At 40.9% G+C, this 13,960-nt stretch overlaps 1 protein-coding gene across 5 annotated transcripts in view; it reads left to right on the top strand.

The window, feature by feature from the left end:
- The window catches only part of LOC126319852 (espin), a 569,186-nt gene that overhangs the window by 199,489 nt on the left and 355,737 nt on the right, over window positions 1-13,960 (top strand). For all 5 annotated transcript variants that reach the window (XM_049993564.1, XM_049993548.1, XM_049993541.1 and 2 more), the window contains exon 2: window positions 2,028-2,183. In XM_049993564.1, coding sequence (XP_049849521.1) covers window positions 2,074-2,183 — 110 coding nt within the window. In that variant the 5' untranslated portion in view covers window positions 2,028-2,073. The remainder of the gene's footprint in view (window positions 1-2,027; window positions 2,184-13,960) is intronic.

The raw sequence follows: 13,960 nt of genomic DNA, 5'->3' as shown, positions 1-13,960 counted from the left end.
GCCAGTAATATAACAGAGACGGCCACAGAGAAACACCACACGATGAAACAGATGTACATTTCCGGAGTGTAATTATCGGTCCTCCGGCAGACTGAAATTGATCTATCGTAGCAAGTTATTGCGGTGTGGCGGGTCAGGAGAAATAGCTGCGAAAGCCAGAGTTCTAAAGATTCTGTCCCGGTCTGTCGCACAATTCCGGCCTATGACGTAAGATGCGCTCTAAGAATTCCGAAAGGAAATGATGGATTACGAAAGCCCTCAATTAATGATGACAGAATACGTTGTTCTGACAAGTAAACACGTCTTTATTGAAGTTCCAGATGGCAGCTCCCTTTTTGCAGACAAAAGGCCTCTCGCGTTTTGTTGGTTGAGTGGACGTTAGTATCTTCCGAATACAGTTCCAACTGCAGATGACTGGCATGAGCAGCATGCAGAGAATTACCCGCTGCTCGCTGTTGCATGTCTCCTGGTTGCCATTTGCCCACGAAGACTGTCGCACTCTCTCAAAGATCCCTGTGTCTGTTGTACCAGGAGAAAGACACCATGCACCCTAGCAAGCAGGTCTTCATTCGTGCACCAACATCTTGACGTGATCCCAGAGCAAAAATCTAGATCTGGCCATCGTGCCGGTCATGGGACAGGAACTCGCCTTCCAATCCAGTGAAGAGCATACGTGTTATGCACGTGCACGCAGACCTTAACATCGAAGTGGGCCTACGCACAAGCTATATCCCTTCGCAAGGGGTACAGTCTCCCTTTCCTACACCGACAGGTTCTGGGGACCTTCCACATACTTCTCGTTTTCGAGACTTTGGGATGAATCCTTGAGACACAATTCCTTGCAGTGACTGTTAGTTATGCTACGTTGTTGTTAGAGGCACGTCAGTATTGCACACATATGCAAACATCTTCTTACGGCACTCTATATTAAATTTATGCGATATAGCTCCAGAATTTTTTACATATTTTCTCAATCTTGTGAATTCTTGTTATTTACCATGCCAAATACCCTACCATCTGAAGTGAATAAAGAGCACACTGTATTCCCATCAAACTCGTACCGCCGGCCGTGGTGGCCGAGCGGTTCTAGGCGCTACAGTCTGGAACCGCGCGACCGCTACCTCAGTGACTGCTACCGTGACGGGTGAGATGTACGCCGATATGTTACAGAATCGCATCATCCCCAGTCTGGCTGATAAACACCTGCTGGAACGTACGATGTTCATGCAGGATGGCGCCCCACCCCTTGTTGCTAGACGCGTGAAAGATCTCTTGCGCGCGTCGTTTGGTGATGATCGTGTGCTCAGCCGCCACTTTCGTCATGCTTGGCCTCCCAGGTCCCCAGACCTCAGTCCGTGCGATGATTGGCTTCAGAGTTACCTGAAGTCGCAAGTGTATCGTGATCGACCGACAACTCTAGGGATGCTGAAAGACAACATCCGACGCCAATGCCTCACCATAACTCCGAACATGCATTACAGTGCTGTTCACAACACTATTCCTCGAATACAGCTATTGTTGAGGAATGATGGTGGACATATTGATCATCATCTTTGCTTTGCCTTACTTTGTTATCCTAATTATTGCACTTCTGATCAGATGAAGCGCCATCTGTCGGACATTTTTTGAACTTTTTTTTTTTTTTTTTTTTTTTTGCTCTGATAAAACCCCATGTCATTCCATGCATGTGTGTTGTACCTCTCTGTCTACATTATTCCGTGATTTATTCGGTTTTCAAATTTATACTGACTTTTTGATCACCCGGTATTTACCGCCGAACGATTTGTTTGGCGTAACGCTAATAAATCGTACACATAAACCTTGCCCTATATTCTAGTGAATGTGTACTAAAATACCTACAGTAGGTCCCGAGATTGTTCTTCACATACAGAGAAACGAGGCCGGGCACTTTACGTTTGTAACGTGTGTAGAACAGTGAAGCACCCGGGGCTTAGTGCCCGAGGTACAGGGTGTCACTGATCTGAGCAGAGACATGACTTGACGTGTGGTGCGGTGCTGTCCTGCAGGTACGGCCGGCTGAACGTGCTCCGGTGGCTGCTGTGGGAGGCGGAGATGCCCGCGCTGGAGCGCAGCGCCAACGGCGCGCTGGCCCTGCACTACGCCGCCGCCAGGGGATGTCTGGACTGCGTGCGCCTACTCGTCGAGTCCTCCAACGAGCTCAGGTAGGCGATTGTAATCACGTTCACGTTTGTCAACGTTCCAGCACTCCGAGCGAGTGGCCCGGAGTATATCTGTAGCAATAGAACTGCGTGCCAGCCATGAAGCCGACGTCATACGGGACTTCCCGTTCAGAGTGCAACGCGCTGAGGTGATCTCCGGCAAGCTCCTGAACGCACGCGAGCTATCCCACTTGTTCGTACTGTACTTACACCGCGACCTGATCGTGTGCGATCGCAGCGTGCTCCACTGGCAGCAGTAGGCTACGGGCGACGAGCAAATGCACGAGCGTAACATAACTTCCAGGCAGATCAAAACTTTGTGCTGGACCGTGTATCGAACCTGGTACCTTTGCCTTTCGCGGTCAAGTGCTCTACCTCCTGAACTATCCCAGCAAGACTTACCACCCACCTTAATAGCGTTACTTCTTCCAGTACCTCATCTCTCACATTTCAAACTTAAGAGGACTTCTTCTGCGCCGGCCGGGGTCGACGAGCGGTTCTAGGTGCTACAGTCTGGAACCGCGTGACCACTACGTCGCAGGTTCGAATCCTGCCTCGGGCATGGATGTGTGTGATGTCCTTAGGTTAGTTAGGTTTAAGTAGTTCTAAGTTCTAGGGGATTGATGACCTCAGAAGTTAAGTTCCATAGTGCTCAGAGCCATTTGAACCAACTTCTTCTGCATACCTTGTGGGACTGTCACAAGAAAGGCACGTGCGTAGATGTTGAATAGCCAGAGACAAGGGTGTAGGAAGGTAGGAGATGATGTACTGATAGGATTAAAGCTGTGAGAGCGGTCCGTCCGTCGTACTTGGGGACATCAATCGGTAGAGCTCTTGCCCGCGAAAGGCAAAGGTGCAAGGCTCGTATGCTGGTCCGGTACACAGTTTTAATCTGGCAGGATGTTTCAAAACAACGCACATTCTGCTGTAGATTGAAAGATACATTATGTAAACAATTATCTACGCTGTGGATAACCCAATTCTTCCACGAATGGTAGTTCACAATATATATATAGGAGAACTTCTACGAAGTTTGGAAGATATGAGATGAAGTACTGACGGAAGTAAAGCTGTGCAGGCGGGTCCTGAGTCTTGCCTGGAAACTCAGTCGGTAAGAACAACATTGCCAGTGAAGGCCGGAGTTTCGTGTTCTCGACCCTGTCCTCCTCATAGTTTTATGAGGCCATGAAATTTCAAAGGCAAATTTAGTCAAGATCGTCTTGAGTCGATACTCTATAATCCAAATAGCAATCCAAACAATGTTAGATTAACAGTAATGACACCTGGCGTGGCAGGATGATGTCCTGCGAGCAGACTAGTTTTTTCTGTCACTGTACGTCTTGCTATGTGTGTGCAGGGTGTTCAGAGTCAGCTGAAAAGCTTGTTGGTGTGCTATAGTGAAGGTAGTGCTGATAAATACTTGTCAACAGAAAAATTCGATACATTGCGCTATTTCCTAATTATTTAGCACGGAAGCTAGCCAATCTGGTCGTCGTGAGCGCGAGTCTAAGCAGCCTGCCACAGTGTCGCCAAATTACTTCTTCGTTTGTTTTCCTCAAACCGAATTAAGGTAGCTTCTGCTCACCTAGCTTAAATTTATCACTTCCGAAAATGGTACATTTTAACTGGTAGTGAGCATTTGAACAAGTGGTAGCTCAGGAACCCACTGATGACTGTACATTACCGCACTTGTAGCGCCTGCAAATGCCACCACCTATTGCGGCGCTTCTGTGTCGGTGGGCACAATGCCATGGAGCCAGTGCGTTATCTACACCTAAGCTGCTGTCTGTCGCGTCTTTGTCAGAGCCTATGAAGGTACCGAAGTTAAAATAATAGAGGTGCGGCTAAACGTGGGTAGTAGGGCCCTCTCGCATTTGATCGGAGAGGTCGGTTTTCTAAAAGCTCAGAACGTTGAAATAAGAGCAAATGTCGTCGCGAAAGGGCACAACAGTAGCTTGTGACTGGGCTGGAGGATGGCAGAACGAATAGTCTTCGGATAATGTGTTTGTCGCAGTATGACATTCTAGCTCGTACAGGGCATCCTGCTACAATCATGACACCTACGTGGAACCAGTGGATAAAGAGGATTGCATCTCGTGGCAAACGTTTCCCGAGGCACGTAGAGCGATTCAAATAAAATAGCCACAATGCCCACAGGTCGTTGCGTACTATTACGCTAGGCCAGTTTTCTCGACGCAAGGACCTGTGTGCCTCAGTCTACAGTGCCGACGTGAACGCCTGCGTTCGAAAGGGGAAGCATAACCCTTTTTCCATAACGAATCCTGCTGTTACCGGTCCTACAGTGACAGACACACGCTTGTTCCAACTTTCCGTGATTCCCAATTGCTAGCCCCCATTGTTGAGTGACATAGCGGAGAAAAGAGAAATGTTATAGTCTGGGGCGCTATTAGATACAAACTGAATTCTCGACAGTGTATGCTTTTTGACTTCTACAAAGCTACATGCAGAGAGACTCGAGAGTGACGTATTCAATCCTTTGATTCCATATAATTATAGGTTCTGGTTCCAGCACACTAGACCATAACAATATATTGAATTGTCAGTATTCGAAAACGTGCACAGTTCTGTGACTAGTGGTTTGTGTATTGTCGTATACCTAAATGTGCTATAAAATTAATTTGACTGGTGAACAGCGCAACGAAAAATTGGAGCGCTGTTCAGCTGAGCTTTTCGGCACAACATACTCCAATCTCCGTTTTAATCTGCAACTATTTGTACTGAAAATCTTACTCTCTTTGTGAGGTACAGTTACGATATAATATCTTGTACACAAATCCACGTGATAATAACGAATAGTAATTGCCTCACAGGGAAACGCATCCTCACACATAAAAAATGTCAAGTTACAATTACGTGCTTGTGTTTAAGGGAATAAAAATATCTCTTGTTTAGCACATTTGATCAAAGAGTAGCAGATTCAGTAAAACACAAACCCTCAAAATTGATCTCGTGAATAGATTAGAACTACCCTGTTAATAATCAGTAAAAAGTCGCTGACCCTGTATGAAAGTTTAAAACTTAGTGGTCGGAACTTCATCTAAACACTCACCATCAACATGCACTCTTGAAACGTTATTTATTTAAAATGTGTTGGACTGTCCCGCAAGGAGCATAAGTAGTTACAGTTTGGTACTCATGCTGATCTGGAGAGCTGGACTACCTTCGTTAAAGACAAATCCTTGGGACTTCAGAAAAGTTTGGGCGCAGGCAAATTCTAGGACCACCTGCTGCAATTATTTTTGTACACATTTCATTCAGAGTAATAAATGTATTTCTACCCTCTAGTCTGAACAAAATGCTGGCAACAATTAAGGGCAATCCAGCAACTATACGAATGATACTGCAATAATTTCTCAAGTATTACGAAACGAAAACTAAATTTCACGTAATCTTTAGTATTTTCCTCTGCACCGATTAAACAGTGAAACTACTTATGTTGATTGCTGTTTGCTGCACTGGATTCCGGGTTTAATTAGTGATTTCGCAAATATTCCTCCCCAAGCAATCTGTTCATCAGCAATAAACTACAAGGAATAATGACTCTATTGCCTCATCACCTATTATATACGTTTCTAACAACAATTGCTTTTTATTTCAGACGAAACAACAACTGGTACTACCTCATGTCAGACATACACTGTTTGCTGTTTTCTGCTATTGACTGGTCTATTCCATATAGATCGAGTCAGGGCGTACCGTACCACATCTGACATTACCGTTCCGATTCAGCAGGTCGTAAAAATACAGTCGACAAACTTTGAGGGTTTGTAGATGGTACCTTGAGGAAAAAATTAGTAACAACAACAAATATTCGAAAATCCGGAAACGTCGTCCAACGACGCTACGCAGCGGGTAAGTTACAGGAGACAACGCCTGTCGTTAGGCTACCCATTCAACAGCATGCTTATGTTCGTAGGCTGGCACCGGTGCTCTCGTGGCAGGAGTGGATGCGTTCGACGTCATCGAAAGTCCTGAATGCTGTCAAGAGAACGACAGGTTTTGCTTATCGACCGTCAGCATGTATGCTCACATTGCCAAGGGCTTGGCTTAGCGGCGGATTGTAATTTTTGCACTGCAACTTTCACAAACGTTTGTGTACTTGTGTCAGCCAAGTTACTGAGACTTGACATTTCTCTACCACAATTGAAAACCCACGTGGCATGTTCCAGTATCAGTGATCTGGGTGGTAGCGGAGACCACACACCGTTCTCTCTCCCTGTCGCACGCTGACTGATGTCGCGGAATCTCATAGGCTGTAATGAAATCTCCTCACCAGTCGTCAGAGCAAAATGAGCGCAAAAGGGATACTGCTGGAGTTGTATCCAGAGCATCACAAGGTACCCGAAATGTGAGCAATCAACTCTGATCTTCTCACCTCCAAGCTGCTGCAATTCTTGGAGTCGTGGTTTCAGAAACGAGCAACGCCTTGGGGAACAAATCGATATACATTTTATCATATTTTTAAAATCTCGAAAGCCTCTGATGACAAAAGATAGTACATTTAAAATAGGAATACAAATAATATGGAACGGTCAAATGAAAATTCATTCTGGATCATCACGAACTTCTAGCAAAAATAATCGAAGAAGCCTTCCACTGTCTTTCTTTAAAGAGAGACGTTGAATCGTCAGAAGCAAGAAAACTTAAACTAACTCAGGATATGATACCAGTTTTAGAGACGGAATATTTCGAATAGATATCATTCAAGAAATGCGTGGGTGGAAGATCACGAAAAAAATGACAAGAAGTACCACTTGTATTTATCATTCATTCGCGAAAATTTTATAGGTAGTCGCAGTTTACGTGTTCGTAGACCTCCCCTACATTTCTGTATCTCAAAATGAAAAATAATAATAAAAAAGAATTCTACCGCTATCGCAAAAGTTTTCCTTAGAGATGACTCTTGATTTTCTGTTAAATAAATTATCAATTTGAAATTTTCGATTTTTATTGCCCTCTAGGGAAGGCACGTTCATTGTTCAGTATTATTTATAGCTGCAAGAAGGCTTCTGCGTTCTGTTAGCAATGCATTTGCTTTTCTCCGACTTGTCTGACAAACAGACAAAGCTACGTATTATGCGGAGGCCTAAGGAAAAATTACATATCTATTACTGAGATTCACAAAGCATTTCGCAACAAGTGCAGGAAGAAAGATCTAGATCTTTTGTATACTCTTCTATTCATTCGCTTCCGCGGAAAATCGAGTACATATTAAGTTCTTAAAGCAGCAGTGATGGGGAACGTGCATAGTAGGAGCCGTGCACGACTCGTGACATAGGCAACCCGCTCAACAGTAGTGTTCGCTGTGCTGCCGTCCACTAGGTGCAAACTATGAAGAGATGTAGCTCGACGCTAAAGTACGGTTATTTTTCTGTTATCAGTATATACGACTTCGTCAGAATGGAACAGAGTAGACTGTAGAATAGACCAGGGAAAAGTTTGATATGTTTGAAAAGTGTATCTTTTGCCATAAATTTAGAATAAACTGAGTATAAAATGAATACTTATCCTTATCTTTACATTCTTCTTGACTACTTATAGTGTTCTGGTGTTAATATTAGTAGCGTTATTGCTCCGTACATACTGTTTCACTGTTAAATCGGAGCGATGTTCTGTCAGAAAACTGCAAGATTCTCATCGAGTTACCGAGTGTATACATGTTAAGTACTTCTGTGCAGCTCAAAACCCTATGATTTCCTTGAAATATGGTTTTGGCGTCAGACTCCGTGGTGTACATAAATAATCTGGCCATAGAAGTTAAACACAATGTTTTCCTGTCGATTCTACAGTGTTTGTTGTTAGAAATAACGTTGTGTATTGTTTATCATTTGTAAATATTTAGCGTTCAACGCATTTAACTGTTGTTTAATGTTTAAAACTGTTTCGAATACATTGTTAATTCTTCAGTTACAGAAATTTATGGTGAATGCGGTTGTTTTTGTTATTACAGAAAGGTATTCGCCAAGATCGCATAAAATGCACCATGATTACTAGGTTCAGCGAAATTAAATCGCTAGCTTCAGATAATTTGTATAGAAAAAAATATTTACAGGGCCAGTCCATTTCGTCGGCTGTTCACATTTACTGGACACAACTTATAGAGACGATACTGCATAGAACTGCCTCTCGTGATACAATAAGAGAATAGCTGTGCGAACAGTGCACAATAGTCACGAAATACATAAGACGTGCATATAATCATATAATCCTTTCATGTTGTGTTCTTGTTGACATCTCAATATGGAGATTTAATTTAGCTGAATCACTCTGTATGATTATGCGAACTAGACGTTTAAACTTCTGTAATAAGAAGAAAATCGTATTTGGATTCTGAGATCTAGTGCAATACAGCTGACAATGTCAGGTAATCATCATAATTTACGGTCAATAAAATGCTGTACATTTTTGTAAGTATTTATAAAGAATATGGATTTTAAGCCATAGTTCGTAGGTCGTGTAACCTCTAATATCTTTACACAGAAGAAAGTATTTTAACACATGGAACATGTGACGCTTGCAATGAACTGAGTTTCTTGAATGATTTTACAAATATTATTCGTAAATGGAAATTGGTGTTGGTTTGCAACAGCTTCTGTTTCAAAACTTGTAACTGGCTTTTGGAAACACTACTGCTTAATTTTATTTCACTTACTGATTATTGGGGTACAGTGTAATAACAAATGATTAAACAAAGTCCTGAGGAGATTTTCTTGAAATCAGAGCTTTTAAATTTCAATAGAATACTTGTTCCTAGATACATGACCAAGTTGTACCTTGGAACATGAAAACATGTTTGGAAAAACCTTCAATTTCCGGGGTAACTTTTGTAATCTCAAAAGCTGATTGCAGCAAATAGAAAGTGAATTTCATCACTTAAAAATGGAATTAAAAATATATTAAACTTTTATCACAAGGTTGGCTGGAGGTGGAAATCTTAAAAGCGCTTCAAGTACACCGCTCTCCCCTGCCTCTGAGGGATCCGTTTAAAGACACGGAAACAACATTTTCGCCAAGTGGTAGTATGGAAAGATGCTAATATTCTTCTCTTTTGTCCAACAGCCGTAACGTTTTCATCTTCAAAATTATTGTAGCAACCGTGCGTTTTTTAAGAGAACTTCACATTTTTAACAATATTCGAAATTCCTTGAAAACAGGAGGATAGTAATAGGCAGCTTCTTAAAATTTGGGAGAATGAGCTGTGACGACAATGTTTAGCTTTCTTGTTTACGATATTCTAAACTAGTTTTTGCGAATAGTTTCACTAATAACATTAACAAGCGGCATACACTATTCCCGCTCTTTGAGCAGCATCTGAGTGATGTTGGAAAATAACATAATTTAATTTTTTAGAAATAGCCTCCCAGCAGTAGCGAGAGACTTTATCACTTTCTTGTCTGCTGAAGAGCTCCTTGCATAGAGGAATATTCAAATTCTGATACATGTTTTTCCGTGCTGGTTGTTTTTTAAATTTTTAACGTGGGATACAGGATTGCATACAGTATGAGCGAAATAAGAGTTTGTGAAAACTTGCTAACTGCGAAAAAAGGGAAGGAGTTTCATCTGACATGTCCATCTCGTGCATTTAGCTGGTTGCTTCACGGGAGCTTATTCAGAGAGAAGTGCTATAAATTGTATTTTTCACATAGTTTAGATTTTTATTTTTTTCACCTTAATTATTCTGGCTAATAATGTAAGCATTTTATGAAAAATTTTTAAAACACTAATAATCTATAATAACTGTCATGGTTTAATGTTATGACAAGATTTAGCAAATGAACACCATCATAGCTAACAGCCTGCAGGTACCATGTGCCTAGAGCTGCGTACACTAGGCTTAGGGCCTTGTATGTTTTGATACACATTGTGATGTGTGCAACCATAATATGCACTATCCCTCCGGAATGTTTATGATGTAAGGCTTTTATGTAGGCTTGATCCCGTTTGGTTTGCACTGGATTGCTCCACATGCCTAGTAAAGTAATCTTCCGCTTTCTTCTTATTTCCAGTGTGGGTTACCATTTTAGAGACAAAGTAGAGGCTACATATATTTTAAAAAATACCTTTCGGTTATCTTGTGTTTAATTTTATTTTGTAGGACATCGCACAATGTTTTTAAAGTTTTCACAATAGACATTTACCTTCTGGAATATTTTATGCTCGTTATCTCATGTACCCATCGCAACCAAATATCAGTGAATTGTTTAATATTTTCTTGGTAACCCAATACCACAAAATGGAGTCACGCCAAGCGTTATAAAATTTTGTGTTTCTTCTGTAGGGTAATCCGAAGGTGCTTATAAAGGTGAAACGCTTCATTGGAAAATAATTAAAAAAATTAATGCTACAACGAAGACTGAATGTTTCTTCGTAAGAAACAACTGCTGAGCCTTATGCTGTCAGTTAAAGTTGTCAGTGTCAGTCTGTTTGAAGTAATGGGTGAAGTAGATATCAGATGTCAGATCTTTGTGTTAGGGAGCAAGAACTTAGGAAACGAGAATGTGATATCGACTTTGTGGTTGACGACGTTACGCTTTCGTGGAAGGAGATGGTCCAGTGAGAGATGGTGTGGTCGGCCTTCGCCACGTGGTCGCTAAATGTCATCCTGGAACCGGTGGACCATGAAAGCGGGTTTCGTTTTTCCTCGTTAGCAGTTCGTTAACGTTCTCTATAAAGCTGTCAGCTGCTGCCTTCCACCACGGTCTGCGGAAATTTTGTAATAAACATAACAAGCTGTCGACGCTGAACTTTCCAAATGTGTTTATTCACCACAGACAAAGTGATATTAAGGCATGTAAAGCCTTACCAGGTAAGTACAGAACACTCTCTGAATATTAGAGTATTTGGCTGCGTTTGTGTTGAGCCGCTGGAAAGTCAGTGACCGAACGAAGAACGTTGCTTAAGGACGTCTCTTTGGTAACAAACGGGATTCAAACAGCAATAGGAGTTCACTTCTGGAAAATTGGCTACTGTAATTATAGAGGCTGCTTCATGCTTCATTGTAAGGAGCGTAGTTTGTTTTGGAGTTGCTGCAAGAACTCGACCATTAGGAGGTGTAACCTGGATTGCCGTAAGAGATATATTCTTGCCGACAAGCTCTTTTTTTTATTCTCCGGCCGCATATGAACTTTCTCTTAGATCCACTCTAAGTTTCCGTCGTTAAACCAATTTCGTTAACTTGGCCCAGGGAAAAGGAAACCGAAGAAGAAAATTACCAGTTTATTTCCTTACGGACGTACAAGTCATTAGAGACAGAAGAGTAACACAGTCCGACAAAATGGGGAGATGAAATACGTCACATCATTTTTATGGGAGCCATACCGTTATTCTCTTAAGTGATTAACAGGAACTATAGAAAATATAAACGAGGATGAGGGCACAGGGTTCCATACTCTGCTCGCTCCAAATACGAATCAGTGTAGTAACTTCTGTTCCACTTGTATCTCTTTGGAGATCAGTTGACAATTACTGCCTTCTGCGGATTTTGAACCTCAGGACTCTGCGTCTGCAGCAGCCGAATGCAGAATCACGCCACTTTCGACGAGTCAACCAGAAGCGTGCCACTGTACAGCAGAGGTTACAACAAGTCTACGTCCTGCTACTTTGCTTCGTGATAGCCTGTCCCCGCACAGTAAAAGCTAAGTTTTACCCAATTCTAATACTACCTAAAAATTAAACTTTATTTTCTTAAAATACAAATAGAATAAAGTTTGATTTGTGACTACTATTGGTATTCTACAAAACATAATTTTTAATTTGTACCACCTCTCTTGCGAGGTTTCCACTAGCACTTGCAGTATGTATCGATATTGTACTGACCATTTCGACTGTATTTCATCACAGTACTAGACAGCTCGTATACACTACTATCATCATGGCAATGTTATATAAAGCTATCATTATGAAAGTAGCGCAAATGGAAGCCTCTTCCAATAGGACTGAGAAGTTAATATATATTACTGTATGAAATAGCAGACTACCGAGAAAGACTTTATTGAAACGGATAATATTCGCGGCAATTTACACCTGCGTATAATTCCTTCATCATCTACAACTCAGACTCCTTGCAGTCAGAGATTTTGTTTTGAAAATAGAAGTTCCACATCTACACTTTACTGCGGATGGACCAACTAAGGACTACGTGCCAGTTTCAGTTCCATATTATTTGTTGTTCTTTCTTTCCTTTCAGTTATCTTTCAGCTTTTCACTATGTTTCTTTCTGTCTGTCTTCCGACCACTTCTGACCAGCTTTTTCCTCTCTCCTGCCTTGGAATCCTTTCGTATTCAATACATTTTTCCTAAACATTTATCTAAAAGATGTTTCTTCAACTTTATATTATTTTTCTAAATGAAATTTCGCTTTGCTTGTTGTTGACTTTTTATGCCACAAATATTTCAAAAGTCTTTTGGTGAATCTACTGTCTCCCACTCGATGTAAATTGCCGAAACATACCATTTTCTTTTCCTAATTGCTTCTATACGTTTTCTAAGTTCCGATAAAGTTCATCGTTACTTCGTACATCTTCATGGATACTCTGCAAATTCCACTTATGTGCCTGGCAACCTTCCATAGCTCTTCGTGCGCCTAATATATTTCTAATGATTCGACTTTCCAGTATTTCTAATTTATGTAAATTACAGCAGAGTACTAGACATTTGCTTGAATTTGAATTTCCAAAATTTACTAGTCTAGTGTAATGTTTTATTTTTGCACTTTTAGACTCCCATATTTTATTGTAAAGATCTTCAGCTGCATCATAGGCCCAAGCCATTTTAAGTTTTCTTTTTTCTATATCAGCTATCTCCAAAACATTTTCTGGAATTAGCTCCCCAAGACACTTAAATTTTTTAATCTTCTCTGTTTCACTATAACCTGTTCCCAGAAATTTTGATGCAATTTTATCGTTTGTTAAAAATTTGTTTCTTTTTTCTGCAGAAATTCCAAGACAGTCCTACTGGCTATTTCTTCTAAAAGATCCATGTTTATTACAGCAGATGGCATATATTCAGAAAGTACAGCAAAGTCATCTGCAAATGCGTAACAGCTGATTCCAATATTGTTGTTTCCTCTTCCACGTCTTATTGGGAAAAACTTATATTCGTTCAGTTTTTCATTCCAAATTCTCACTTGTTTTCCAGAACACAAAAAGAATGGTGGATAGGTCAACAAAACCAAAGGCCTTTTCAAATCAAGAAACATTACTACAATATGTTTCGAATTCAGTGATCTGTGACGAGTACTTGTTTCGAATTAAATACTCGCATTTGTTCAGAACATGATCTGCCCTTCCTAAACCTATCTTCATGTTCATCTAAATTAGTATCCTGTGTTGTTTCTACTCTTTTAATAGAAGGTTGGAAAATGTTTTCTATACAACTGGTAGCAAATAAATTCCTCTGTATTTATTAAAGTTTTGTTTATTGCCTGTCCTGTGTAGTGGATGTATAAAGGCCACCATCTACTCTCTTAGTATTTTTCCTGTTCTCCAGATTTCTAAGATAAATTTTAGCTCATTTCAAAAGCAGCAATAGTCTCTGCACTAGATTTATTGGCTTTTAAGGCTTTCATTACTTCTTCGATTTCTTTAATTGCCGGAGGCAAATCTTCTTCTAGATTTGCATGTGTGTTTGAGAATTCCATCTTATGAATTGGTTTTGGACAATTAAGAATCTTATCAATATACTTTGCAAGTACTCCCCAACTTTGTGTTCCTTAAACCAAGTCTACCATTTACATTTATGAAATAGGCGCTTGCGGTTTG

Source organism: Schistocerca gregaria, chromosome 2 (assembly GCF_023897955.1).
Source record: "Schistocerca gregaria isolate iqSchGreg1 chromosome 2, iqSchGreg1.2, whole genome shotgun sequence".
Taxonomy (NCBI): Eukaryota; Metazoa; Arthropoda; class Insecta; order Orthoptera; family Acrididae; genus Schistocerca; species Schistocerca gregaria.
The sequence above is the reverse complement of the archived record's forward strand: the minus strand, read 5'-3'. Positions and strand labels throughout refer to the sequence as shown.